At 34.8% G+C, this 14,623-nt stretch overlaps 1 protein-coding gene across 1 annotated transcript; it reads right to left on the reverse strand.

Moving 5' to 3' along the window:
• Positions 1-5,892: 5,892 nt before the first annotated feature.
• On the reverse strand, positions 5,893-9,133 carry LOC143636913 (uncharacterized). Its single transcript, XM_077104394.1, has 4 exons — positions 8,921-9,133; positions 7,633-7,950; positions 6,512-7,589; positions 5,893-5,957 (listed from the first exon to the last, which is right to left on the reverse strand). The coding sequence occupies exons 1-4, from the start codon at positions 9,131-9,133 to the stop codon at positions 5,893-5,895; spliced, it is 1,674 nt and encodes a 557-aa protein (XP_076960509.1).
• Between the last annotated feature and the right edge of the window lie 5,490 nt (positions 9,134-14,623).

Genomic DNA, 14,623 nt, shown 5'->3' on the forward strand with positions numbered 1-14,623 from the left:
AAGTTCCTTATGGAAGGTACTAGTAGAACGGTGGAACTCGAGGAGGATCGAGAACCACAAGCCGATACACGTTTGGTTGAAACTAGCACTCAACAAGAGATTGTCGAGAATGATCAAATGGTTGATCAAGACACACAAAACGTTCGCAAGTCCGGTCGAATTAGTCATCCACCCGAAAGATATGGATTTTTCTTGGATGGATGCTATGTGGTAGATTCGGATGAACCCACCACATACCGTGATGCAATGTCACAATCCGATTGTGACAAATGGCTTGAAGCCATGAACGTTGAGATACAATCCATGCATGACAACCAAGTATGGGATTTGGTTGTACCGCCTCTTAATTCCAAACCGGTTGGAAGTAAGTGGGTTTTCAAGAAGAAAACCGATATGCATGGAAACTTAGATACTTATAAAGCAAGACTTGTAGCAAAAGGTTTCACTCAAACTCAAGGGGTTGAATATGATGAAACTTTTTCTCCCGTAGCAATGCTAAAGTCTATTAGGATATTGTTTTCCATAGCCGCATATTATGACTATGAGATATGGAAAATGGATGTCAAAACCGCTTTCCTAAATGGGCATCTTGAGGAAGATGTCTATATGGTTCAACCCGAAGGTTTTGTCGATCCACAACATCCTAACAAAGTATGCAAGTTAAAGAAATCAATCTACGGATTGAAACAAGCATCTAGAAGTTGGAATCACCGTTTTGATGAAGAAGTTAAGAAATTTGGGTTCATCAAAAATGGTGATGAAGCTTGTGTGTATAAGAAAGCTAGTGGGAGCATCATTACCTTCTTAGTATTGTATGTTGATGACATACTACTATTTGGGAATGACATTCCAACCATGGAAGGGGTAAAAGCATGGCTTGGAAGTTGTTTTTCTATCAAGTATCTTGGTGAAGCCGCCTATATTTTGGGAATAAAGATCTATAGAGATAGATCAAGGCGGTTGATAGGTTTAAACCAAAGTGCATACATTGACAAAATCTTGAAGAGGTTCAAGATGGAGAACTCTAAGAAAGGTTTGGTACCTATTCAAAGAGGAACGATATTGAGTAGGTCTCAATGTCCACGCTTAAAAGATGAGCAAGAGAAAATGAATGGAATCCCATACGCATCGGCTATTGGATCCATCATGTATGCAATGGTATGCACTAGACCGGATGTATCATGCGCTTTAAGCATGACAAGTAGATTCCAACATAATCCGGGAAGTAGCCATTGGATGGCGGTTAAGAGTATATTGAAATACCTTAGAAAGACTAAGGATATGTTTCTAATATACGGTTCGGGTGAGGAGGAACTCGTTGTAAAGGGTTACATGGATGCGAGTTTCGAAACCGATCGAGACAATTCTAGATCACAATTGGGATATGTTTTCGTTATGAATGGTGGGGCAATCTCTTGGAAGAGCTCAAAGCAAGACGTGGTAGCATTCTCCACCACGGAATCGGAATACATCACCGCCTCATTGGCAGCTCAAGAAGCTGCATAGATTAGAAAATTCATTGCCGACCTAGGGGTAGTCCGTACCATTCAGGACCCTCTAGAGAACTTTTGTGACAACAAGGGTATGATTGCTCAAATCAAGGAACCTCGTGCACATCAAAAGACGAGGCACATTGAGCGGAGGTTCAACTACATAAGGGATGAAGTTGAAAAGAGAAAGATATGTATTCGCAAAGTTCACACCAATCAAAACATTGCGGATCCACTCACGAAGCTCCTTGAAAGGCCAAAGCATGAGGGCCATACTTGTGCCTTAGGACTTCGGTATTCTAGTGATTGGATATGATAGAATTTTGTATTTGGATATCAGAACAATTGTTATTTTGACTCATTCATATGATTATGGTTTATGATTATGACATTTTGAGTTATGTTCCATTTTAGCATGTTTAAATCTGTGAATAAGTTAGTTATTCTAAATGTCCGTAGTCGCTCATATTTGTGGGAACAAATATGAAGGTAAGACTATTATGAACTTGGATTGGTGGATATTCTTGGGATATGAATATAGAGCAAGGGTTGCTGCCAAGGTTCATAGATATTTATGGGTTATAAATATTGGACTGACCCGCTCTCAAATGTTACTACATGGAATCCTTGTGATTGATCATAAGTAAATTTGAGTAAAGGCGAATATCATAGTATCCTCCGACCTGAGATACATATTGGGTCTTGATATTCACCAAGTATTATACTTTGACTTAGTTCTTCGCTACTCTGAAACATGACAGTACATAAGGCTAAGATCAGGTCTGGTACAAGGTGATTGTGAGAGACGTACGTAGTCAAGAGGGGATTTGTCACTCTTATTCGTTGAGAGTGAGATGTCTAAGGCCTGAAAGTTAAATCAACAGAGAATGATCACTCTGTGTCTCTGGATTTGATATGACATCTGTGGCAAAATGATAAATGATAGATGTACCTAAATCATTTCAAGTAAGGGACTTGAAGGGGATGATATTATTGAATGGCACTTCGTCATACGTATTAGGGGTAGTAAACCGTAGTTAGGCGGTATTTGCTGCTTGCATCAATCATCTATGTATCTTGTGCAAATGGGAGATTGTTGGACTCGTTATGCCCAAGACATATTTTTATTGATGTGGCTAGTACGTCATGATCCAAGTCGGGTCATACCCAATAACAAGCTAGACAAACACCTATAATATTTGTTTATATATGATATGATCATAACAAATGAATATTAACACTTGAGTTATTTAGAAAGGGGTTTCCAAACAAAATGTACTTGTGAAATAAATAAATCATATGGATGATTTATACTTTGAGAGAAAGCATGTTACCTACAATGTGTTATTGTTGTGTATGCCACAATATAAGTGTGTATAACACAAAGCATTGTGTATGACACAATGCAAGGTACATATATATATGGAAAGTATGAAAATAATAAAACAAGAATGGAAGGAGGGTGGCCGCCCCCCCCCCCCCCCCCTCTCCCTTTGCTTATTTTATTATTATCTTTCAACTAGTGGAGACATGCAATGCTTTTGATTGGTGTCTTGGGTGGTGCCATAATTTTGAAAGACTACTTGGTTCTTTCGTTCATTTTTCTCATAACTACACACATACAACACAAGAATACTTGAGAAAAAAAACTCTCTCTACTCCTCTCTTCTTCTTTTGAAGGGCCAAGAGTAAGAACAAGTACACTAGAGGAAATATCCTCTACACCCATTCTTCTCTTCCTCTCTTTGGACGGCCAAGGAAAAAGGAAACAAGGAGAAGATACAAGTGTGGAAATCCTAGATACAAGTGGTGTTTGTTGGAATGCTTGGGTTTGCTAGCTTGAGGAGCTTCATATTCAAGTTCTTGCCTTCATCATCATCTCCTTCCTCTTCCTTGGATTTGAAAGGTAGCTTTAACATGCATGTACTTATAGTGACATACATGTGTTTGATAGTGTGTATTTCGTATTTGGATCCGGGTTTGGGTTTTGCATGTGTAAAATAGGTTTTATACATATCAAATTAACAAGATTTAAAACTAATTTCCGCTGCGTTTTTGGTAAAATTGGGATTTTGTTACTTTAATAATCTTGTTAAAACCCAACACTATAAACATTATAACAAGGATAATTCACTAAAAGAGAACTGATTTGCCATCTTAAAGTAAACATTAGCATTAAACTAGTGTTTAATATGCAGGAATGACAGAAGAAATGTAATGACTTATCATGAGAGAATAAAAGAAGTGTTGTTTGGTAGCTTAATTAAATGAAATCAGCGATTACATATGGAATCCTATTCCATCAAAACTATTCATTCACACCCTTTTTCTTTCTTTTGTTCCTCTTTCACCTTACTTTTCTCAACATCACCACCTGAGAACAACAACCACCACCTCTGTCGCCATCACTATTGTCGTCGTAGCCACTGTAACCACCGCCCTTGCGCCTGACCGCCACCGTCACCACCGTCGCCACCGCCACCACCATTGTTGTCGCTAGAGTTACCACCACTATCGCCATTGCAATTTTTTTTGGTAATATATATATATATAATATATATGTTGAGATTGGAGTATTTTTATCATTTATATTCATTTGTACATTTTTTGTGGATACCAAACAATATAAGGTAATAAATCATTCAATTCTCATAGATTAACCAAACAAGACAAAAGAATGGCAATAATCCATTTCGTTCTCTTGTCAATTCCATTAATTCTCCCATTCCCCTCCATTTCATTACCTATAAGGCTCTAACCAAACATATCATAAATTTATTAATGGACACTTTACACTTCGTATTTGCATCGTTGCATGCACGAAAGTAGGATGTGGTAGAACCAGTTTAAGTACATGATTTCATGTGAAACTACTATATATAAGGATGATTTTTAGGCTAAATATAAAGATAATCTATCATAACTCTTACTAAAACCATGGCTAAATATATTAAATCTTAGGATTCGTTTTTCATCCATCAATCTTTAATTGTTGCTGGGTTAGGAGCCCATCCTCTGCTCACGAATGGAAGGAACTTGGTGAGTTAATGTCTATGTGTCGGATAAATGGTGTTGGAGCTTGAATGATAGAGGGGTGGATTTGGGTTTTAACACCATATCGGTACGTTTTGACCTAGAAGTTGCAAAGGGTGGGGTCCCCCCCCCCACTCGTTTATTTCCTTGGAACAATTGGGTTCCTCTAAAAGTCAAATACTTTGCTCGGAAGGCAGAGCTTGATCGGATTCCTACAAAAGAAGCTTTGGGGTTTCGGGGATTCGTTCTAACAGATGTGACTTGCTCAAATTGTGGATTTTGGTTGGAACTGTGAATTATTTGCTGATTCATGTCCTTCCGCTAAAATCATTTTCTGTAAAGTTTGTGCTTGGCTCAACGCTCCGGCTCTGATGGGTATTGACTCAGTGAGAATGATGTTGGAGTTTGAGAATCAAGTCACCAGGAAGGAGAAAAGAAAGGACACACGGACGAGTTTCTGGTAATAGTTTGGATTCCTTCGAAATACGGAAATGATGTGATTTTCAATAGGACTCGTAACCGCGTTGTTCGAGTGATGGAGCTTATCAAGGAGGAGACGACTATTTGGCTTAAGACTAGATTTTCTAGTCCTTTGTTATAATTTTGTCTTTTCCTCTTTTTCTTGCAAAGTTTTTTGGGCTTTCGGGCTCTTGTTTGGGCCATGTCCCGGGCATGTTTTTTTCTAATATATAGCCGTTAAAAAGAAATTAATTGTTGCACATATCAATATGTCAGCACATATCCCTATCAATGCACTTTGAGGGTGTAAGAGCATTCTCATCCAACCTCTCATATTATGTGAGGGGTGTTTTTATAATTTAGAGAGTGATTCAGGGTATTGCGAATGAAGAGTTTTTATATTTTAGAAAAAGTCGTGATTTTTCTGTATATTTGAAAAGTTACTTTTCATCCCCTATAATTTTTTAATATATTTTGAAAGTAGTTGTGAGTAAAAGAAAGAGAAAAGGTAATGATAAAAAGTATAAAAAGTATTATTTAATTGAAATAGAGAGAAAATAAAGTGAGTTTTAGTGTAATTTTTGGTTTGGAGATAGAGGATGGAATGAGAATGCTGTAACACTTGGTTAGGTAATGCAAATCTCTCTTTCAAGGGGCAAGATTTATATCACCACTTCTACCTTTTGTTTGGCTCGTAATTTGTTATACCCCACTGAACAATTTAATCATTCTAATATGCGGGTGTATACCAGCACTTACCTTATTATTAAATATTAACAATTAAGATGAGCATGCAAATTTGAACGAACACGTATGATGAACTAAAGATAGTGTATCAACGTATAAGAGGAATTATTGGCTGAAGATCCTCGTAGATTATGTTTTTTATACTTAATCATATCTTTTAGATTCATGCATAATCTACTATGTTACGGAAGTTATCAGACAAGATTAAGATATCAGATTTGATCAATCCTGCAAGATAATAAATATATAAACCAGTATGTGTTAATAATCCGGTGGCCAAAATAAGTTAGGTATAAAAACTTTAGTAGCACTTTATAATATTTGAAAATGAAATATGCATGCCCTTTTTAGACATACTACTTTACGCTTTGAGACTTTGAGCAGCGGCGGATCTAGAACTAAATTTTAGGGGTAACCTAAAAATTTTTGTTTTTATCATACATTCAGATAATAATAAAAAAAGACAATAACAAATAATATTAACACACATACCTAATAGATGATCTCTCCTCTTCGGCATTTGATAGCTTGAAATCGAGCCATTACATCGTCTTCCGTTACTTTATCAAATGTTTCTCTTTCAACCGCACAAACTAAAGCATTGTTCAAATAATCGTCACCCATTCGATTGCGTAAATCCGTCTTGATAAGCTTTAATTTAGAAAAACACATTTCAACAATTGCAGTTGCAACCGGTAAAACCAAAGCTAGCTTCAATATCCGATAAACCAAAGGAAAAGAAAGATCTTTTCCGGTTTCCACCATTAGACGAGCAAGATCACGTATTCCATCCAATTTTGTAAATCTTTCATCTTCCTTTACCGAGTGATAGAAGACATTAAGCTCACCCAAAAGGCACCCTCTTTCTTTTGTAGTAAAATCGTTCTCATACATCTCAGAAAATGCAATTACCTTAGACGTGTCAAACTTAGAAAACCGGTCACAAGGATTTAAACCCGACATGTTTTCTAGCAAAGTAGTTGTTACCTCATTGAATCGATTTCCATATTCTTGAATTTGCATATCCAAAACCGTATTAAAAATGTTAACTTCAAAATAATGTCGATTAGTAATGACATTCTTTTGGTTTCTAGCCTTACCATACGTTTCCGTCATATCTAAAATCTTGATATTGTTTTTTACACAAAAAGAAGTTACTTTTTCCAACATTGAAGCAAACCTGTTTTGCCTTAAATCATTCAATGCTCGTTTTGTTCCATTTATCAACTTAGCCGCTTCTAATAAGTCTTGACTTTTTTTCTGAAGATGTTTTGAAAGGACATTTGTGTGGCCTAAAATATCTTCCATCAAGTATGCATAAAAAACAAATTCAAGTTTTTTAAAATATGATAGAATACCTTTTGCATTAGATCGTTGTTGAGTAACATCTCCTTCTTTTTTAATATAACGTAGCACGTCAACAACTTCCGGAAATAATCTAAGCACACTTATGATTGTTCTATGATGAGAACCCCATCGCGTATCTCCAGCTCGTACAAGGGAAACCTCTTGGCTTAATCCTTTTCTGGTCTTAATTTCACCCTTTTCAATTTCTTTTTCTACTCTTTTTTTTTCTGCCTCCCGTATCATATCTTTTCGTTTGGAAGAAGCAGAAACCGTATTAACAATCATGGCAAGGTATTCATAAAAAGTTTTAACACCGGTATGTTTTTTTGCAACAGCCACAATCACTAACTGAAGTTGATGAGCAAAGCAATGTATGTAATGTGCTGACGGATTATCTTTCAAAATCAAAGCTTTTAACCCATTAAACTCTCCTCGCATGTTGCTTGCACCATCGTAACCTTGACCCCTAACATGTTTTAACAAAAAGAAACTATAAGATAAATTAAATAATCTCTATTAAAGTTTTTGTAATTAAAGTATGAAACTTAATACTTACCTGATCTATGCTCAACTGGTTACTTGCTAATAAAGAAACAATGGCTTGTTTAAGAGTTGAGGAAGATGTGTCTTTCACGTGAGCAATTCCAATAAAACTCTCTTTAACAACTCCAAGTTTATCAACATACCTCACGACTACAGCCATTTGTTCCTTTAAAGATACGTCACTAGACTCATCTACTAACAACCCAAAAACATTGTCTTTAATTTCTTCACAAATCATTTTGGTTACTTCTTTTGCAAAGCATTCGATAATCTCTTTTTGTATTGATGGAGCTGTCAGCTTGTTAATCTTTTTTGCATTCCCTAACGTGTACTTACCAATATCCGGTTATTTTCACTAATCAACTTTAAAGTTGCAAGAAAAAGACCTTTAGAAAAAAGTCTTCCGATTCATTATGACCACGGAATGATAAAGAATTTTCTAGCAAGAATCTAGTACTACGAACAGAACCCATTAATCGAAACCGATTTCCAATCCTTTCTTCTTTACTTTGCTTATTGAATTTCTCATGAATGGATCGTTTTTGGTTCAAGAGATTGTCACATTTTTGCATCGCCTTATTATGATAGCTATCAACCATCCCAACATGTTCTTTTAAAGCACCTGGTTAACTCCAATTACAAAAGCCTTCAGTTGAAAACGTATCCCTTCCACCTTGATTACCAACGGTTTCTTTAAACAAGTAGCAACATAAGCAATATGCCTTGTCTACTTTAATACTATACTCTAACCATGGATATTTATCAAACCATTCTACATTAAAATGTCTCGGCTTACCATAATAGTCTTTTGCACGGAAAGTTATGATTTCGTGGTTGAAAAGCCTTTTTAACAAGATAATGTCGTCTTATATCATCTCTTTGATTAGGGTAATAACTAGCAATTGGTGGCCTATCAAAGGGATCCGAATGAAGATCATTCAAATCGATTGTATGTGGAATTGAAGGACTTGAAGTCGAAGGAATATTTGGACTAATATTATCATCATCATCTTGTTCTTGCACATTATTACCAACATTTGGACGTCCATCATTGTCATCAAACTCTTGAAATTTTCTTTTAAAAAATTTGCCAATAAGAACTTGTTTTGAATGTGGCTTCATCTTCTAAGTTCCAAATACCCTAATTGCATATTTATATAAGAAAGTAAGAGTTACAATTTTAATTATAACAAAAGACAAAATAACAACTAAACTTAACAACCAAACCCTAACCAAAAGTCTAATTTCATCCCTTTTACATATAAACCCCAAAATCAAAAATAAGAACAAATGAACAATACCTTTGAATCTTTGGCAGAGAAGGAGTGGCGACGGTGGTGGACGGCGGTGGTGGTCCGGTGGACCTGCTGGAGTGGTGACGGTGGATGTTGTGGGAGCAGAGAAGAGAGCCGATGTGGCGGTGGTGGTCCGGTGGCGACTGGCGACGGTGGATGTGGTGGGAGGCTGGGAGCAGAGAAGAGAGCAGATGTGCGGTGGTTGTCTGTGTTCATCATCTGGAGTCTGGACTCTTGAGGATATTATGTAGTTGGGTTTAAGTTTTATGGGCTTTTTACTAATGTTTGGGCTTTTAAATAATTTGTGGGCTAATTAAAATCTTTGAGGGGTAACCCAGTTTTTGTTGAGGGGTAACCCGATATATAAAACGACGAAAATAAAAATTTTTTTACACTACGGAATGGAAGTTGAGGGGTAACCCGAGTTACCCCTGCCCAAGGCATAGGTCTGCCACTGACTTTGAGGGTAGTTGTCACTTGCTATAAATTGCAGCTTTCTTTTCCACATATATATTTTTAAGAGTTAATTGCAATTATAGTCTATGCGGTGAAATTTAAAACGCAGATTTCAAACCCGTAGTGGTATTTTTGCAGATATGGGTCATGTGGTGTTTTTATTTATGCAATCGAGACCCTGCCGTGAACCCAAAGTTTGTTTTCTACGAAAAGACCATTATACCCTTGAAATTTGCAACCTTGTGATTGGACCCTTGGTCTGTTAAAAGATTCCCCTCCATATAAAAATAATAACAAAGGGTTTCGAACCGGGTCTAGCCATACCAAGTACAACAAATGCAATCAACTGGACTAAAATAATTGTTGATAAAAGTTTGGTAGTTTATTGAATTACACACACCACATATTCATCCCAAATTGAAATTAACCACAAAATGAAACCTAACATCAATTAATCGAACATGAAATCACATATCCTAAACAAACAACAATGTTTTCACCAAAACTTCACAACAAATCAAACAATCTACAAACAAATTACCAATTCACGCTACTTATCAAAGAACTCAGGCTCCGCTTCAGCTTTCGAAGCCCTAGCACGCTTCGTTTTCTACACAAGATTCTCAACCTCCTTATTCTCTTCCTGCTTCGGCTCCAACTCCGGCTCCGACTGTTGCTTTGGCTATTCAATAATGGCGGTGGTGGCGGCTGCGATGAAGGTGGAAGCTTCATCCTTATGGCTTTCTGCAGTGGCGACCTTACGCTTGGTACCTTTCTTGATTGGCATGAGTGATTTGATTGATTGAGTGCAGATCTTACAACATGTCACACCCCAACCTAATACAGAAATGCCGGGGCGTGATCTCATTGCTCACAGCTCAAAGATACTATCATAGTAAAATGTGACAATATCTATTAGCTAATTATTTTCAAATACAGTGCACAAATATTTAAAATAAAAACCAATAATATAATACATGTAATCCAATCAAGATATGAATAATATTTGTCTCCATTAAAATTCTAAGGTCTTTCTAAGTGTCCATACTTTAACTTTAATTCAATAGCAACCTGCATATGCGTAGAAAATAGAGTTTATCAACAACACATGTTGAGTGAGTTTATTACCAGTTTTGCAATAAAATAAAGTTAATATTATAAATAAGAAGCAAAACGTAATAAATGCGGTAATGAAATCAAATCATGAGCAAATAAGTTGTCGATTAAACCATTGCCAAGCGAATCGGGCGCTGGTAAATCAACAATGAGCAAATAATAATATTATTGCCAAGCGAATCGGGGGAGGGTAAATAATAATGAGAACCCTATACAAGGGATATGCTGGACCTCTCCGAATGCGAATGTGCACATAACCAAGTAAACTCATAACAAGTATATCTGATCAATCACACGCAATTACACGTTTGCTAATTTTTGATATATATATATATATATATGTGTGTGTATACCTATAATATATGTATAAATGAAAGCCCAAAAATCCTATGTGTCGTGATGTGGTTGCTTCCCCATTTTATGGAAGCCACCAGATTTCTTGATTTTTAAATGGAGGCCTCTCATTGATTTAACCCAAATTCATAGGTATGGGTCTTACCAAAACCAGATAGCTCTTAAACGGGTTATAACATCTCATTAAATTAAAAATTAATCTTACCAATTATTTGATATGAAAATCCTATAAAATAGGAATATACTAAAATTTAATATCCAATTTAAAAAGAAAAAGATATTATTTATAATTAATAAACAATTTTATAGTAAAAAACATAAGCTGGTCATGGATCACCAAATCCAGATAGCTTTTAAACGGGTTATAACATATCATTTATTTATGAAACCCTTTCATTATCAAACCCTAAGTATATTATTAACTTTCTTACAATAAAGAAAATTAAAATTCAAAAAATAAATATTAAAAAATAAAAAATGTAAAATAACCATTCTCTCAAGCAATCAGATTGCTTTATTTGTAAATGAAAGCTTCTCACGCATTTGACCCGAATTCACGGGTAAAGGTCTCACCAAACTCAGATAGCTCTTAAACGGGTTATAACTTCTCATTATATTAAAAAATAATCTAATCAAATATTTGATATTAAAATCCTATAAAATTAGAATATACTAAAAATTAATATCCTATTTTATTTTAAAAAACGATATTATTTATAATTAAGAAACAATTTTATAATAAAGAAAATAAACGGGTAATGGGTATCACCAAATCCAGATAGTTTTTAAACCGGATTATAACATTTCATTTATTTGTGAAACCATTTCATCATCAAACCCAATTATATTAATTATTAACTTTCTTACAATAAATAAAATTAAAATCCAAATATAGATATATAAATATTAAAAACGAATAATGTAAAACAACCCCCGTAATACGGGGGATAAAATCTAGTATATATATATATATATAATATGAAGTACGCATATGTTCCCAAAAAGTTGTGAAAATTGAGTAAAATAGGGAAATGATAAAACTCAACTTAGGCTAAAGGCAATTGATTAATAAATGAGATAAACGAACTAAGATTTAAATGAGTCGTCCACTAACGCGTCGAACGAGATAACAATAAGAACCTGAAACTTTGAGATATGATAATATAAGTAAAAACGAACTTAATTCCATTGGAATCGATCCAAACGAACGTCTAGAACTCTGGTTATGTTAAATTATCCGAACAGCGGGTCGAAAGTCGGGTTTTGGTCAGTAGCCTTAAAATTTCGTTACGAGAATACAAGTCTTCTGGACCGAACGTTGGTTCTGACCAAAAGCATGAGAAATTGATTGGTTAAAGTTGTTGACTATTAGGCCTTTAAACGGGTTTGAGTCCAATTGACCACCGAGACTCCCTTAATTGGCAAAATTGATTGAGGGATTTTGTTCTACAGATCAAAATCTACAATATTGAAGAAGAAAACTTACCCGAACGATGAATGGACCAAGAGATAATCGAGGTCAAAGGGTCTTGAAGCTTGAAAGTCAACGAAGCAATACGATCTTGATAAATTCTTGAAGAAACCGACAATAGGGAAAGGAATTTCATGGATTGTAGCTATGGGGGCTGGTATTGAAGTAATAATTTAGGGTTTTATGATACACATTGTTTAAATATTAAGGGTTAAGGCTTGTTTATTAGGAAATAGCTATTTTAAGAAACCGAATAATCAATTAATGACAAAATCAGGTGTAATAACTTAAAGATTTTGGTTTGGACAGCAATAAAATGAAACTGGAATGTTTTATAAAATTAGTTGACATATCTTGAAGCTTAAGTTTCGTTAATTTAATTAAAAATAGGAAAGAATTGGTAAAACTAGTCCTTGTAGTTCCTGAAAAGGCGATTTTTAGCTGTTTTAAGCAATTTTAAAGGTTTCTAATGGCTAATTGGCATAATTGAAAGTTATGAAATTATAAAATAAGTTAAACCTAGTTAAATACCAATAAATACAAGTTTTAGATAGTTCAAAAGATCCGAATTACGTTCCCGAATCGATTTAAACAAATATAAAAAGTACGAGATGTTACACAACACAAACCCATATTCAAATTCCAATCATCAGTTCATTATTAAGAACGAAGGAAATTGGATTTGATTTGAGAGATTTAGGGATTTGGGTTTTCTTTAGAGGTGGTTTGCAGGTGGTGATCAGGTGGCATTAAGGTGGAGGTGGTGGTTGTTGGCTAGTGGGGTAAGGGTTTCAAAGGTTGAAGATTGGAAAAGATGTGAGTTGCAGATTTGGGTGCATGAGGTCTTTCCTGCAAAACAGGTCTCACCACAGGGGTTGAAACTGCAATTTAGTCTTATTATTATAATTAATTTTATTATCAAGCATGAAAAGATGACTTTACCCTTTTATTTAACAGTTAACCAAACGTTTGACTAGACGGAAAACCCAAATTGCAAAAAAAAGAAATGAACACCACATGGCCCATGTATGCAAAAATGCCACCACAGGGTTAAAACATGCGTTTTAGGTTTCACCATAGGGACCATAATTGCAATTAACTCTATTTTAATGATCACATTTAAAGGAAAAGGGTTAATATACATAGAAAGACTAAAATGAGAAGTGTGATAAAGATTTGTGGTAAAAAAACCTTAGAAAATAATAAAAAATCATAACTCAAAATATAAATAAAAAACAAAAAAAAAACCAAAATATTTCCCCCCCCCCCCCCCCCCCGTCTTTCTCCTTTAAAAAAGACGAAAAAGACACAATGTCGAGAAAACAAAGATACAGTGACGAAAATAAAAAAACACAATAATAAATTAAGAAAGACACAATATATCACAAAACATAACACAATGCTGAGCAAAATATAGCACAATGCTGAGCAATGTGACACAATATCAAGAAAAAAAAGGACTCAATATCAAGGAAAAAATGCACAATCAGTGACGAAAATAAAGAAAAAATATAATGGTAAATGAAAAGACACAATAATATTTTTTTTCATTAACATCGTGTCTTTTTTTGTTTTGTTTTAAGAACGATGGAGATGAGAGAAACATTTTTGAGTTTTGTTTTTTTTTTTTACCTTTTTCGTTTTTTTTTAGTTTTGAGTTACGATTTTTTTAGTTTTTTTTTTTGCTACAAATCATTTTCACCATTCTCACTTTTATCCCCTTTTGTAGAATAGTCGGACCCCACTTTTAAATTTACTAACTTTTCAATGAGTGTTATTTTTATTACAAATTTAGTAAATAAGAATTACACAAAAACTTTATATATTTCAATCCACGGTAAAATGTTTTATGTTTTAATTTAAGGTAGTTTTTGATATTTATGAGTTTAAACTATAGTGGAACTTGAGTAGGGATGAGCTCGGGATGGGACCAGTACCGATCCCGAAAATTGAAAATATTTGATACCGGTACGGTATCGGTATTTCGTGCAAATTTAGGAAATACTGATAGCGTATCATATTGAAACGTGCTGGTACCAGTACCAAAAATTCAAACTTTGTACCGATTCGATACCGACGGTACCAAATTTGTAACATCCGTATTTTGGAGAATATTAATAAAAAGAAGTTTCTATTATATATTGTGTGTCATAATTTAATTCTGTTAAATAATAATGAGACAGAGTGGTAGGCTTAGGATTTATGTATGGACTTGAGAATGGTTACGGGCCTAAGGTCCATGAGTTTGGAGTATTTAAGCTAATAAATCTCTCTAAAACCCTAAACATTCCCATTACTCATCTTCTACCTCT

Source organism: Bidens hawaiensis, unplaced genomic scaffold (genome assembly GCF_021521415.1).
Source record: "Bidens hawaiensis isolate Kalapana, Puna unplaced genomic scaffold, B.hawaiensis_p1.1 tig00008086_1, whole genome shotgun sequence".
Lineage (NCBI taxonomy): Eukaryota > Viridiplantae > Streptophyta > Magnoliopsida > Asterales > Asteraceae > Bidens > Bidens hawaiensis.